The sequence below is a fragment of the Oncorhynchus mykiss genome, chromosome 23 (assembly GCF_013265735.2).
Source record: "Oncorhynchus mykiss isolate Arlee chromosome 23, USDA_OmykA_1.1, whole genome shotgun sequence".
NCBI classification, from domain to species: Eukaryota; Metazoa; Chordata; class Actinopteri; order Salmoniformes; family Salmonidae; genus Oncorhynchus; species Oncorhynchus mykiss.
Genome location: NC_048587.1, coordinates 26,533,852 through 26,548,286, shown reverse-complemented (window position 1 = coordinate 26,548,286; position 14,435 = coordinate 26,533,852). Strand labels below are relative to the sequence as shown.

At 42.2% G+C, this 14,435-nt stretch overlaps 1 protein-coding gene across 1 annotated transcript in view; it reads right to left on the bottom strand.

Annotated features, from left to right (window-relative positions):
• Positions 1–2,853: 2,853 nt before the first annotated feature.
• The window catches only part of LOC110502507 (serine protease HTRA1A), a 30,318-nt gene continuing 18,736 nt past the window's right edge, over positions 2,854–14,435 (bottom strand). Inside the window, exons 4-9 of the mRNA XM_021580565.2 lie at positions 10,038–10,232; positions 9,925–9,957; positions 9,577–9,691; positions 4,991–5,048; positions 4,643–4,738; positions 2,854–3,479 (exon numbers count right to left, since the gene is read on the bottom strand). Coding sequence (XP_021436240.1) covers positions 3,311–3,479; positions 4,643–4,738; positions 4,991–5,048; positions 9,577–9,691; positions 9,925–9,957; positions 10,038–10,232 — 666 coding nt within the window. The 3' untranslated portion in view covers positions 2,854–3,310. The remainder of the gene's footprint in view (positions 3,480–4,642; positions 4,739–4,990; positions 5,049–9,576; positions 9,692–9,924; positions 9,958–10,037; positions 10,233–14,435) is intronic.

The following is a 14,435-nucleotide window of genomic DNA, read 5'->3' as shown; positions in this document are numbered from 1 at the left end:
AGCTGAAAGTTTAGAGGGACGGCCAGGTCTTGGTAGATTTGCAGTGGTCTGATACTCCTTCCATTTCAATATTATCGCTTGCACAGTGCTCCTTGGGATGTTTAAAGCTTGGGAAATCTTTTTGTATCCAAATCCGTCTTTAAACTTCTTCACAACAGTATCTCGGACCTGCCTGGTGTGTTCCTTGTTCTTCATGATGCTCTCTGCGCTTTTAACGGACCTCTGAGACTATCACAGTGCAGGTGCATTTATACGGAGACTTGATTACACACAGGTGGATTGTATTTATCATCATTAGTCATTTAGGTCAACATTGGCTCATTCAGAGATCCTCACTGAACTTCTGGAGAGAGTGTGCTACACTGAAAGTAAAGGGGCTGAATAATTTTGCATGCCCAATTTTTCAGTTTTTAATTTGTTAAGAAAGTTTGAAATATCCAATAAATGTCGTTCCACTTCATGATTGTGTCCCACTTGTTGTTGATTCTTCACAAAAAAAATACAGTTTTATATCTTTATGTTTGAAGCCTGAAATGTGGCAAAAGGTCGCAAAGTTCAAGGGGGCCGAATACTTTCGCAAGGCACTGTATGTCTTATTGTCAGGTCAATAACTATGATAAATAGGCCTACATCATCGGCAAAAAATATATTGTTTTTAATAAAAAATCAATATAGGAGTAGCACGTTATCAAAGTTGACCTCTGGTCGTTATCTTCGTGCTCTCCTTCTCAAACTGAACAGAACATAAACTGCATCCAATATTATTTTCAAGATTATTTCCCCTACTAAAATACTTAATCAGTCATCTTCATCACATGAAGGGGATGATGACACCATCTTTGTGAGAGGGAGGCTTTCTGATTTCATTGGTACTCAACTCGTGGCTCAGATACTTCATTCAGGATAAATGGAGTTAGCCCAAAGTTAGCCTGCCCCGGTGCAGGTTAGTTCTGAAGCAGGTTATTTTATTAATTGTCATAGAAATTGACTTGGCTAAAAGGTGAGCCACTTTCGTATGATCAGTTATCCCGAGTTGAACTCAGAGTTGATCAAAGTTACCTCGATAACTCCTCAATTCTGCTTCGTAGGATACCCCTCAGGGCTAATAGACAAAGCTTACACTCTTGGAAAAAAGGGTTCCAAAAGGGTTCTTCGGCTGTCCCCATAGGAGAACCCTTTTTTGGCTCCAGGTAGAAACTTTTTGGTTCAAGGTGAAACACTTTTGGGTTCCATCTAGATCCCTCTGTGGAAAGGGCTATGCATGACCCTCATGACTGATGGTTTGGGCACAAACCCTGGCAGAGCATTAGTAGACTTCATACATAGGCACACCCTTCCATTCACAGCTGAATCCACGACTACACTCATGGAGTGACATATGCATGACGTTTTCACTGTCTCTGGGTCAGTTAGCAACCCCACTGGAACAATGTTTTTGCAGAGTGAAGGCTATCAACGCAACACTTTGAAACATCTGTGTGACCGAGACAGAAAAAGTGAAGTGTTTTGATTCTGTGTACCAGGATGTAGTGTTTCATAGAACCGTGAGATGGCAGCAGTTGCTTAACATGTTTCATTTTTACTGTACTTGAAAATGCACTACAACATCTAATGTATCATGTTATATAAGCTCTCCTCTTCATGTTACTCTGATGTGTAGCATGTGAATACTGAATTGGGAAGATTAAAATCCTGATCCTCACCCTCTGCACTATCTCCTCTAGGTGTGATTAAGTGGTCTTGATCATGTTATTCATCCACTGAAATCAGTTAGAATCTAGGCCTACACCAACTGAACTCCAGCATTTTTGGGATACTATAGGGCAATTTTTTTCACCTTAATTTATTCAACATAAAAACTATGAATATTCATTTCTCAAGTCTTATTTTTTGACATGTTGTTTGGAACAATATACTCTTCAAACACATCAAATTTCCAGAGTGGGCTCTCTGGTACTTTTAATTATATTACCAATTTCATACATAGAAATGTACATTACAGGTCATTAACCAATCACAGTCCTCTTTTAGGATTGCACATTCTGAAAATCACCAGCAGAGGGAGGTCTCTTTGAATCCATTTTCCCATTCACTCTATTGGTGCTCATAAAATTCATCAGAGCTTAGCAGAGCCCACTCTGTGAATTTGATGTACTTGTAGAGTATATTGTTCCAAACAGTAACTCTTAAAATGAACTAAATCTAAATCTACTTTTGAGATATTAATATCAATATTTTTAATGTTGAATAAATCAATGGGAAATGTGTCTAGATTCTGAACTAAAATACTTGATATGTTACAACACACTATAAGGAGTATAATGACACTAAGATGTTGTCTGTATCATTTACGGTGTGTTCATGTGAGTGTCTCATCTGTAGGACTTTGTCTGGATTACGTGTATGGACCATTATCCTCTCTGTGAGGTCAGCCCAACTGCCACAGTAGGCCAGTAATCAAACCCTTATGGGGGCAGTAAAACTAAATAAAAAACAGCCCCACATCATTTTTATGTCCTCCTTGTGAGTGTGTGTGTGTGTGTGTGTCATGGCTAAGCTCATACACATGCAAAGAAAATATTGTAAATCTAATCTCAGTCAGGGAGCAGTCCATCACAGTGTGTCTGTATGTTTGTGTGTGTGTATGTGTGCGTGTGAGTGAGTGAGTGAGTGATGGAGTGAGTGAGTGAGTGAGTGAGTGAGTGAGTGAGTGAGTGAGTGAGTGAGTGAGTGAGTGAGTGAGTGAAAGAGAGCAATACAGAAAGAGGTGGGGAGAGAAAGTGCTTGAAAAAGATTGTGATACGTGAGCTCTTCAGATTGATCCTTTCATCTCCAACATCAAAGTTACCATCATAAAACACTTAAGACTTTATTCTCTTCTCTGTAAGTGTCATCGACAAATACACCACAAAACTACAGTACTTAGAATAGGAATTTAGAAAAAAATAATTGCACAACTCGCTCAGAGCTGCTCTCTACATCGTTTTACATTGCCACGGTGGGCCTCCATCTGAACAATCAGTCAGTATAAAAAAAACACAGAACAAACAAGTCAAAACAGGTCAACTAGCTAGTGTTTAACAGTTAACAGTACTAGAAGCGAACAATAATAAAAGTGTAATACACATGGATGAGGAAGTACAACTCTGCTGAGATGCTCTATACAATCGTTCCTTTTCAAGGCGGAGTCCATGTGCATGATGCCACAAAGCCCTAAAGGCCACAGATTGGGGCGCGATTAAACACACATGTCCATATAAGGTCCATTGGTGATGCTAATGAGCATCAGCTCATGGGTGGGGCTGGGGGGTCAGGGGTCGATCTCCATGGGAACGATGGTGATGATGACGTCCTCGTTACTACGGCGCACCACCACCTGCAGCGTGGCATCTTTCTTGATGATGGTGCTCACGTCGGTTGCAGAGGAAATCCGCTGGCCGTTGATGGAGATGATGACATCATGCTCCTTCAGACCGCCACTAAGAGAGGAGGAACACAACAGAATGAGAACTATAGCAACAAACATGCTTGATAGAACGGTTAGCTATAATAATAAGATTGTTATTTCACGGTATCGATTGCTCTTTATCGCACCTACATTCAGCTAGGAATGGATTCCATTGGCCGGGTTGCCTTTATATTTCTTGTTAGAAGGTAAATATAGTTCACACATTATTTGATGCTTTAATCTGTAGTGCAGGACAAATGTGTTGGAATGAACTGAAATTAACTGCGGCAGGTAGCCAATCGGTTAAGAGCGTTTGGCCAGTAACCGTAAAGGTCGCTGGTTCGAATCCCTGAGCCGACTAGGTGAAAATTTTTTTTTGTCCGATGTGCCCTTGAGCAAGGCATTTAACCCTAATTGTTCCTGTAAGTGGCTCTGGATAAGAGTCTAAATGACAACATATATGTATCCTTCATCCGGACCACAATAATTAGTCCGGGGAAAGTGCTTTGCGCAACACACTCCCACAGACCAAACACACCCGGAATAGAAATCTAGTAAAACCAAATTACACAAAGACTGGAGTGGTTCCCAGAAGTGATATCAAAGCCTCCACTTTCACACAACTACTCTCCCACCACCACTGATAATACTTCCACATTCCCCTCATTGTACTCAGGCTAACAGGACTAACACTTACACCACCAATGAGACACAGAAGGCCTAATATAAGAACTAGGGCAGGGTGAGAGGGACCAGGAAAACCACAGCAAACCCCTTGCTACTTGAGGGATGAATGGAATAGCTGACCTCAGCGTCTCTCCAACCACAACCCTTCTCTGGTAGAACTGTGGTCACCAGAGATGATCACACTGAATGTGCTGCTGAGGATGTGGGAGGAGGATGATTTTTGAGTGGGTGAACAAGCAATGTTTTACTAAGGGGGGTTGTGTGTGTATGCATTTGCACGTGAAAATGGGAGAGAGAGTGTGTGAATGTAAGTGGGTTTTTGTGGGGAGAGTTGGACGTTGAAGGTCTATATACATTTTAAACGTGTACATACAGTGGAAAGAGCCAAAGATAATACCCCTGAGCACATAAAATGTCAGACAACTTGTCCTCACACTCATAAGAAACTCATATTACTGGTGAGATGGAGTGTGTTTGTACTTTCTTTCCCTGTTAGTTTGTACTTACGCTGCGGCCGGCGTTTTGGAGATCACCTCCATGACGTACGCTCCAGAGGTGATATCAGGGAAGTCTTTGTGTCGCACCTTTAGCTCCTTGGTCAACCTAGAGAGTGAAGGGGAAGAAATTAAGTAACCCATTAGGAAAAAGTGCTTAGTTGTCTGTATCCAACTGAAATTCAGTTTACCAGGCCCAGTTCAAATATGTTATTTTTGACAGCTTTGGATGACTACATTCTCCAGTTTAGTGCACACTTTCACAGTCTCAAGTCTTTCATTGTATTTATCAGGAGTTGACAAAAGAAAACGTCCCATCCTTTTCATTACAAATATGACCAGTTAATTAGGATCTACTTACGCTGGAGTGAGTGTCATCATCCTCACACCAATGTATCTCTTCTTTGCCCCAGCTCTTCCTAAGGGAACACAATAAGAAGGGAAAACAAATCAGGAAGAGGGCAGCTCTTTAATCATATGCAAAAGGGGTTTCTTTTTGACTCGAAGAATATCTGGGTGATTCTGAGGCTGGGTCAAATCAAATGTTTTGTAAACAACAGGTGCTTTGTAAACAACAGGTGTGGACTAACAGTGAAGTGTTTACTTCTGGGCCCTTTCCAACAATGCAGAGAGAAAGAAAATAGAGAAATAATAGAAAAGAAAAACACATCATACTAAAAGTAACAATAGATACACAATCCGTAATGATAACTTGGCTATATTCAAGGGGTACCAGTACCGAGTCGATTTGAAGGGGTACAATGTAATTGAGGTAGACATGTACATTAAACTAGGAATAAAGTGACATAGTAAACAGTAGCAGCAGCGTATGTGATGAGTCAAAAACGTTAGTGCAAAAAGGGTCAATGCAGATAGTCCGTGTAGCTATTTGGTTAACTATTTAACTAACTATTTAGCAGTCTTATGACTTGGGAGTAGAAGCTGTTCAAGGCCCTGTTGGTTCCAGACATGGTGCATCGGTACCACTTGCCATGCGGTAGCAGAGAGAACAGTATGACTTGGGTGGCTGGAGTCTGAACATTTTTAGGGCCTTCCTCTGACACCGCCTGGTATATATAGGTCCTGGATGGCAAGGAGCTCGGCCCCAGTAATGTACAAGCAGTTGCCATACCTCCCTATAGGCTGTCTCATCGTTGTTGGTGATCAGGCCTACTGTACCACCGTCGTGTCGTCTGCAAACTTAATGATGGTGTTGGCGTCGTGGGTGAACAAGGAGTACAGGAGGGACTATACATGCACCCCTAAGGGGCCCCCGTGTCGAGGGTCAGCGTGGCAGATGTGTTATTGCCTACCCTTACCACCTGGTGGCGTCCTGTCAGAAACTCCAGGATCCAGTTGCAGAGGTTTTCAGTCCCAGGGTCCTCAGTGATGAGCTAGATGGGCACTATGATGTTAAAAACTAGAGCTGTAATCAATGAACAGCATTCTCACATCGGTGTTCCTTTTGTCCAAGTGAGAAAGGGCTGTGTGGAGCAGTGTCGTCATTAGGCCTGGACTGCTGGGGCTTCAGCCCCAGATGTTTTTGGTCCAACCCCAAACCTTTTTTTGTTTTTCACATTTCAGTCTATGAGTTTCTATAACTACACTGCAGGTGGACTGCTGATGTCCCTTGACCCCTTGCCCACCCTTACAGCACTGGTTAGATGTCAATGTCATCACTCAGCAAAACGCATGTCACTCAGTCAGAGTTTTCATCATAGCACAGAGCAAATATGGATATTTTGAACTTCTTCCCGAAAGAGAGGCAAAAAAAGTGAGCCGGTTGAAATCAGCAATGAATGAGGTGGAGCGGACGGAACAGTCAAACTGCAGCTAAGCAGCAGCAGATTTAGCCACATGTTTGTGCAGGGTTGGTGGTAGCTAACTAGCTAGTCTCCTTTAGCGTAAGGGCTGGCTAATGCTAATAAGCTAGCCTTAGCGCTCAGCATCCTAAAGCTATTGGGTGTCATTCAGAGTTATTTAACAGTATATTTAGTGAATGGGCAAGCAAAGAATGTTGATATAAGTCGTATTAGGACAAGTGTTTATTTACTGCGAGTGTATTTAATGGGTTTCGTATCTGTAGCTAGCATGGATGGCTAGCCACTTCGGTAGCTACTGACTGGCTAGCTAGCTGAGACCGAAGACATTTTTCTGACTGAAGCACATACAGTATCTGTGGACTGAAGCTCAACTTTACTACAACATTATATTTAGCCTTTTATTGCAGTGGGCTAAATCAGGGTCGCACAGAGTGTTTCTTGGTAGTCTTAAACTAATCTACTTTGAAACAAAAGTATATACCTCACACACATGGTTATGGGGTTCAAAAAAGAAGACACCTGTACCATGTCAGATATAGAATTGAAATGTATTCAATTTTGAGTTTGCATCCTAATATTACACTTTATACACATAGCAGAAGAATGAAATATAACAAAACCATTTGACATAGAAACACCGGATTTTGGGCCGTTAAAAAAATATAATTAAGTTCATTAATTATGAAATTATGAAAAATATTAATAAAATCCCACTCATGAGGCCACTAGAGGGCACTTTGGTTATTCGACTGCAGGAAAGGCTACCCCTGTTGAAAATGAGCAATGTTGAGTTGGTAGAACTGACTAAATTAAATTAATCACAGAGGTCTTATAACCTATTCCATTCTAAAGGTAAACATGCTTGGCTCATGTCTGTTATTTCCATATAGGCTAAGTAACTATTTGTAAAAAGAACTGCCCATTAGTAACTTTAAAGACAACTGCCCCTATAAACCAACTTCTCATTTATAAAACAGCTTATGTGGCATTGATATGAGTCAGAAACATTTATTGTACTGTAATTGACTAAACTGTAAATAGGATAATTTTGGGAATAAAGTCAGTCTCATCCAAAACAGAGTTTTGTGAGACTTGTGGTCGTGACTTCATAAATTATTGTTGGGTTTGTTTCAATCCCTCCTACATGCCCACAGCACACAAGTAGGCAGCACACAAGTAATCATCAATTCGGAGTGCAGCTGCATGCGGCCTGATCTTAAATCCTGTGGTAAATTTGGGTTGACTTTGGATATCCCTATGGGGCTAGTTAGGGACAATCGGTTAATTACAAAATGTAATGGGCACACATGTTAAAATTCCAATAGCTCCAAATATCAATTACTTAACCTCAAACCAACTATACATTTCAGAAATGCATACATAAATATGGAAATGAAGAAAAAATTAAAATGGTGTGCAACATAAAAATATTGTCTCATTTACATTGTAATTTATTGATGGTCCCTAACTTGCCCGAGAGATAGGCTATCCAAATTCAGTCAGGTTGTACACCAGCCGGCTGAAGCTAATTGGCTAAATAATTTGGCTAACTCTTGCCACCAGCGAACACACACAGGAGACTCCCACATCAAACCACACCCCGAAACCAACTCACATTTGAATTCAGTCATGGACGCTAGCATTTCTTAATAAACTAAATCTATAATGCAGTCACACTTTAAAACGAACTAATGACATGCTGCACCTCTACCTTGAGACCTTTCTGATGAGGCAGACAAGAAAAAAAGTGATGAAAGAAAGCGATGTAGAGAGGCAGAGGAGGGGTGAGCACACAGTAGACAGTATCACTTAAAGCTGCTCTATGGATTCTAATTACGACACAGTTTGTGTGTGTGCGTGTGTCCCTCTCAGTTTGTTTGAAGTTGTTGAGTGGTTTTTGGCAATACACTGTAGATGTATGTGTTCCAGAGTAGAGACCCCCACAGTAGCAACTGTAATTGAGTACTGGCAGTGTCTGCTGTGGCAGGTAGGAAGGTAGAATTTACCTGAACATTTCCTAAGCTCTAAATGTTCTAATCTCGGTGTTCGTGTCAAAATGCGCCAAATTCAAAGACAATTCCTTTCTTTGGGGGCCAGGGAAGAATGCCCCTGGACGCCCCTACTGGCTTTGGGCCCGAATGTCTTCAAATCCAAGAAATGCCCCTGGTGTAAGAGTGCAATAGAGATTGGTGATCTGTGGATCTTTCTTTACAAATTGGATTGGGTCCAGGGTGTCTGGGATGATGGTGTTGATGTGAGCCATGGAATATGCTTAGTTATAATGGGGTCTGAATCAAAATGTCTGTAAGTGTTTATGGTTATCCTCAAAACATGGCTAACATGCTGACCAGACTGGACACGTCGTGTGCGCGAGCGTCGCAAAATAAATTTAGAAATCCATGTTATTCAGTTATTGCACCCACACTGCTCGCGCGCGCCAACGAGCATCTGCGATGCCCAGAGCTAAAATAGAATTCCTTTCTATTTCTGACGCAGATCACGCTGCAAGTCCTGCCTCTCCTATCTCCTCATTGGTTTATAGAAGCAGGTACCATGTGCCATCTCCTTATTGGTTATACCCACGTGGATGATTGAAAGACTAAATGTTTTGCAGGTTGTCGTGGAAATACTGTGTAGATGCCAATCACCATATAAATTAAAAGATGAAAAAGCCTGGAAGGAGGAGAGATGACTAAACTATTTGGTTGGCCGTTTTGTGTGTGGATTAATTGTCAGAGTAGAGGACCTTGTGCATTTCAGGTAAAATAACAACTCAATGTTTATATTCCAGGACAAATTAGCTAGCAACAGCAAGCTAGCTAAATAGGACAAATTAGCTAGTTAAATAGGACAAATTAGCTAGCAAGTGCAAGCTAACTAGCTAAATTGCCATACATATTTAATGCTTTTCGACCTGTCCCCAAATTCATGTCGTTGGTTCAGAGTTTGTTTTGATATTTTAACCTGTGTGTCGGGATTGCGTTTGGTGTAGGGGGACAAAATACATTTATGCACGATGGCTCACGCGCGCAGCCGGTTTAGGTTCCGTGTAAACAGGACCATACACTAGGGGGACATATTTAGATGTTACACCCAGAATGATTATAGGGATTCAACGTCCTACCTCGGGACTGTCTGTCGTAGGATTCAGTCAGGAACTCTCTGATCTTATCGGAGGGAATGGCGAAAGAAATACCAGCTGTCACTTTCAGAGTGTTGATCCCGATCACTTCACCATCCTACAATAACACCGTCAATAATGAAGTCAATAATACAATCATCCAACAACAATATACAATAGTCAATTTAGTGTCTGAAAACCACACAGTGACACACTAATAACACTGTACCACAATCACACATTTGCATACAGCTTCAAACTAGAATGTGCCATCATGCAGACACAGTGTCTGCCTTCTATTAGACATGTAGAAATACTGTTTAACTGTCAATAAACAAAGAGTATTCTCACCAGATTCACCAGAGGGCCTCCTGAATTACCATACTGTCAACAAAAAAAGGACATCACTTCAGTTCTCAGTTCACAATCCTTTGGGATGTGTGTGCATGTGTTCACAGACTCACATTGATAATAGCGTCTGTCTGAATGTATTCCATTTCAGAGTTGCGTAGGCCCAACTCCTTGCCCCCTCGTTGGGTTGTGCTGACTATTCCTGTGGTAACTGTGTTCTGGAGTGAGAAGGGGCTTCCGATGGCCACCACAAACTCCCCAGGCCTCAGGTCTGACGAAAGCCCCAACATCAGCACAGGAAGCTTGATCTGTAGGGGGGACAAGTTAGGGAGGGCATATTTATTTACAGCATTAATATTTACAGTGAAGCTAAAGCCCTTCAAGCACAATTCCATAGACCCTTCCAATTCTTCTCACTCTATGGTCAGTCCACCCCCTCAACAGTGCATCTATTTTATAAGTGACTACTGGCCAGTACCTCATGAAACAGTACAAATCCATTTATGTTAAACTCAGGGACCACAGACTCCATGGCTAGGCAACCATGACAAGCCAGAGACAGTGCCTAGACAGACAGACAGAGGGTATATTTATCCAGCCACAGTTTCTCTCTGCATGAAATAATTTCCATTCCGTCCAGTCATAGCCAATGAGTGAATGGTCCTAGCCAAAGCGTCACTGCATCACGTTAAGCCGATAGTGCCCACCATGAATTCCCTGACAACAGCACCATCTTGAGACCTTTCCCATGTGTTCCTTGTATCCATTTTGTTTACCCTGGGTTATAAATAGAGTCACCGTGTGGGAAGCTAAGGTAACTGAGACTGACTGGCCAACAAGCCAAAGATTTACACAGCCAAGTCTCTGTATGCAAACACCAAAACACGCCCTGTCGTCAACTACCCAGGCGTATTCATATTGCCATCATGAAATATGATAACGCTACATTCCCCTTTCCAATATAGTGTATACACATGTTGATTGGCATCCCTACACAACATTAGAGTAATTTTTTACTGCTGACTGTTGCCTACAATAGCTGAATAGGCCTACAAATAGTATTAATCCATAAAAATTGATGTAAATTATAATACGCCATTTTAGCTTGCGGGAACTCAATGTGAACTCGGCCCCTGAGTTGTAGCGTAAGTATTAATAGAAGATGACAGTGAGAAGATGAGTGCGTAACTGAGGGGAACTTTTCACATCCCCCAATCCCACCTTCTCTTCCTTCCCCCTCTCATTCCCTTCATCCAGACATGATACCGGAATAGCAGTCTGAACTGCTATTCAGTCTGTGACTCCCTACCCTCACACTCACACACACACGCAAACAAAGACACACACACACACACACACACACACACACACACACACACACACACACACATTTGTTTTACTATCCTTGTGGGGACCAAACAATTGATTCCCATTCAAAATCCTATTTTGCCTAAACCCTAACCCTAACCTTTAACCCTAAACCAAACCATAATTCGAACCCTTACCCTAATTGTAACCCTAAACCTAACCCCTAAGCCTAAAATAGCATTTTTCCTTGTGGGGACCGGCGAAATGTCCCCACTTGTCTGAATTTTCTTATCCTTGTGTGGAAATACACACACACACACCGCCCCTACCCCGACCTGACCAGGGTGAAGGGATAACCAGATAGAAAAGGCACACGTTGGCAAGAGGAGGTCAGGTGAGTCTTAGTCACTGAGACCGTCAGGACTGGTTGTCTGCCAGCCGCTTGCTGTGGTGATAGTGGTGATAGTGGTAATAACAGCGTGATTGTTATACAATCGACTGGTGCTTATTGAAATGTCTCGGCCTAGTGAATGATGAAAACACATCTTGACACACACCTGCACATATCCATCTGCTTACACACAATGCTGCCACTGTCTTGAGGGCGGTACAGTCATGCTTACACACATTCACTCATAAACTGTGAATGCCTAGACTAGCTGATATGAGCCCTTTGAGGGTGGAAGTGTGTGAGTGAATAGGCACAAAGGAAACATTAAATGCAGTGACTCTTCATGTGTGATGACTGTTAGTCTAGCTATCACCTAACCACTTGCAGCTACTTTTTTGTCCTTGTGGATTCTGTGTCGTATACTATATATGTAATTTTTGGTGGTTCTGACCTTCACTTGACCATAAGTGACTCACCAGGTTATTTTGAACCATGGGCCGGTCTTAATGCCTTAACACTCATCCCCAACATTTACCACACTACAGTGTGTGGTGATGAAGATAATAAACGTCCTGGACTGTGAGAAGCTTCCGTACTGTTCTTGCCGGACAGCCTGTAGTGAGTCAGAACCAAGTATATCAGCATTCAGTCACTAGCGGGTGAGAGGGCGCAGAAGCCAACTGCACAGACAGTTTTTTTTTTCTTCATGGTCCTAGATCTTGCCGGATTTATCTACCAACAGTTTTTACACATTAAGAAGAGGTGGTTGACGGTAGAAGACGAGGAGCAGGAAACCCTCTCCTGCATTGGCCGTCCCCCAACATCATGCGAGATGCTTTCAGTTAAAGGCACTAATACCTGGTCCTCAGTCTCAAGTTAAAACTTTTTAATTGAAATTTCAACCACTCTATTCTTAAACAATGAATGTTTTCCAAGCTCTCGATTGCTTCATACATAACTGAGAATGGCACAATTTCAGATTTTAATAGAGGCTGAGATAGTGACAGAGACAGTATACTTCAACAGAAAAGCCCGTATTTACTAGTAGCCATCCAGAAACAGTATTGCATGACAGGGGCACCTAGAAGTGGTGGTATCATTCCAGATATTCATATATTCATCATCTCAACCATCTCTAGAAAATTGTACAGTACATCTAGAGTGTCTGCTATGGCAGGGGGTGGAAGGACCGACGGGGAAAATGCCTCCTTTGTTGCCATAGACGAGCCTTTGTTTCATATTACAGCTTTGGCAGTTTGGAATCGCTTTTAAAACCTACTACATTAACTCCTATTTTATGACTTGAGCCTAGGTGCAAACTTGTTTTGTCAAGCTTCATGCTGTGATGGAGTGTCGCTAATAGTTTAAAAGGCGCACGTAAATATATGAAAACGGGTTCATTTGACTTAACCCAACAAATTCACAACTGTAAACACACCAACACAGCTGGCACCCGTTAGTTTTAAGAGACATGCTAGTGAAATACATACACCCTTTGTTTGGTGATTAAACCTATTACAACTTCTACGGTCTTTACTGTGGTCACTACTGTGTTCTTCCTATAGGGGAAATCAAGGCAGTGGGTATTATGTTATCTTTGTAGCACTGTGCTACCACGCAGAGATTATACTGTAGGTATCATGGGGAGGACTAGCAAGTTGTGTGACTGTTGGTGTACAGTACTTTGGCTACACGTGAACTTTTAGCCCAAGGGTTGTGCCACAATGAATAAAGAGGAGCGTGATCCGACATGCTCACACCTGCAGAACCATCAGCTCTGGGGATCGGCATTGGCTGAGGGGTGGCAGGAAACGTATGTGTGTGAGCTCAACATAACAGCTAGTTTCAGGGAAAGAGTTACGCGTGCACCCAACTATATCACATGGGGCTGGGGAAAATCTATGTCATAAGAAAAATAAATGTCCCTTCCCTCACTGATTGCTAGCCATCTGAACAATATTTAATAGCATAGGCTAGTTAATATAAACACCTTTCAACCATACTGGCTAACCTAACCTTCACTGATATCGGACAGAAAAACAATATGCGCACATTGTTGTAAATATCCCAGCCAACACGTGGTCAAAAGCTCTCTCTGTGTTTCCTTCAGGTTTACAGACACCCTGGATGACATCTCACTGACGGCGGCTAGACGCCACACACTTTTGATCTCTGGGCCATGCAGACCTGACGAGATGTGGTTGGGATGTTTGGGTCTCTCTTCCCTGCATCGCTGGATTGGAAAACAACCACCTACAAACTAGGCCAAGTCTGCAGCATGGAATAGAAGAGCAAGGCCAGTCGGATTTCCCTGGCCCTCGTCCGCACCGCTGCATCCAAATGGATGAGAACGATTGTGGGAGAGCGAGTGAAATGGAGGATGAGACGAGGATGTGATTCATTTACCCTCTTCTTCTTTCTAGAAGAACACCACTTTTTCCACAAGATGAGGAGCAGAGCATGTCCTGGATGACTCCTAAACCAATAAGAGCTAATACATTTAGTGATGATGATGTGGCGTCCTCTTTTGGCTAGGTATGTTTAACCGCAATCAGTCTGTCGACATGACTTCCTCAGTTTTTATTGGCACTGCCCAAATTGAGGACATCGTCAGTGAACTATTGTGTATGAGAGACAAGTTAGGCAGTGAGTTGATAGGGTTAACAAGCTGCTCCTTCCCCTACATGATGACCTCTCTCAATATCTTCCCAGCGCTACATCACACAGAGAACTCATTAGCCTATTAGCAAACTTAGCTTTCCAGACATATGGAACTGTTTCCCTCTCTTCCTTTCTCTCTATCCCACTCTCT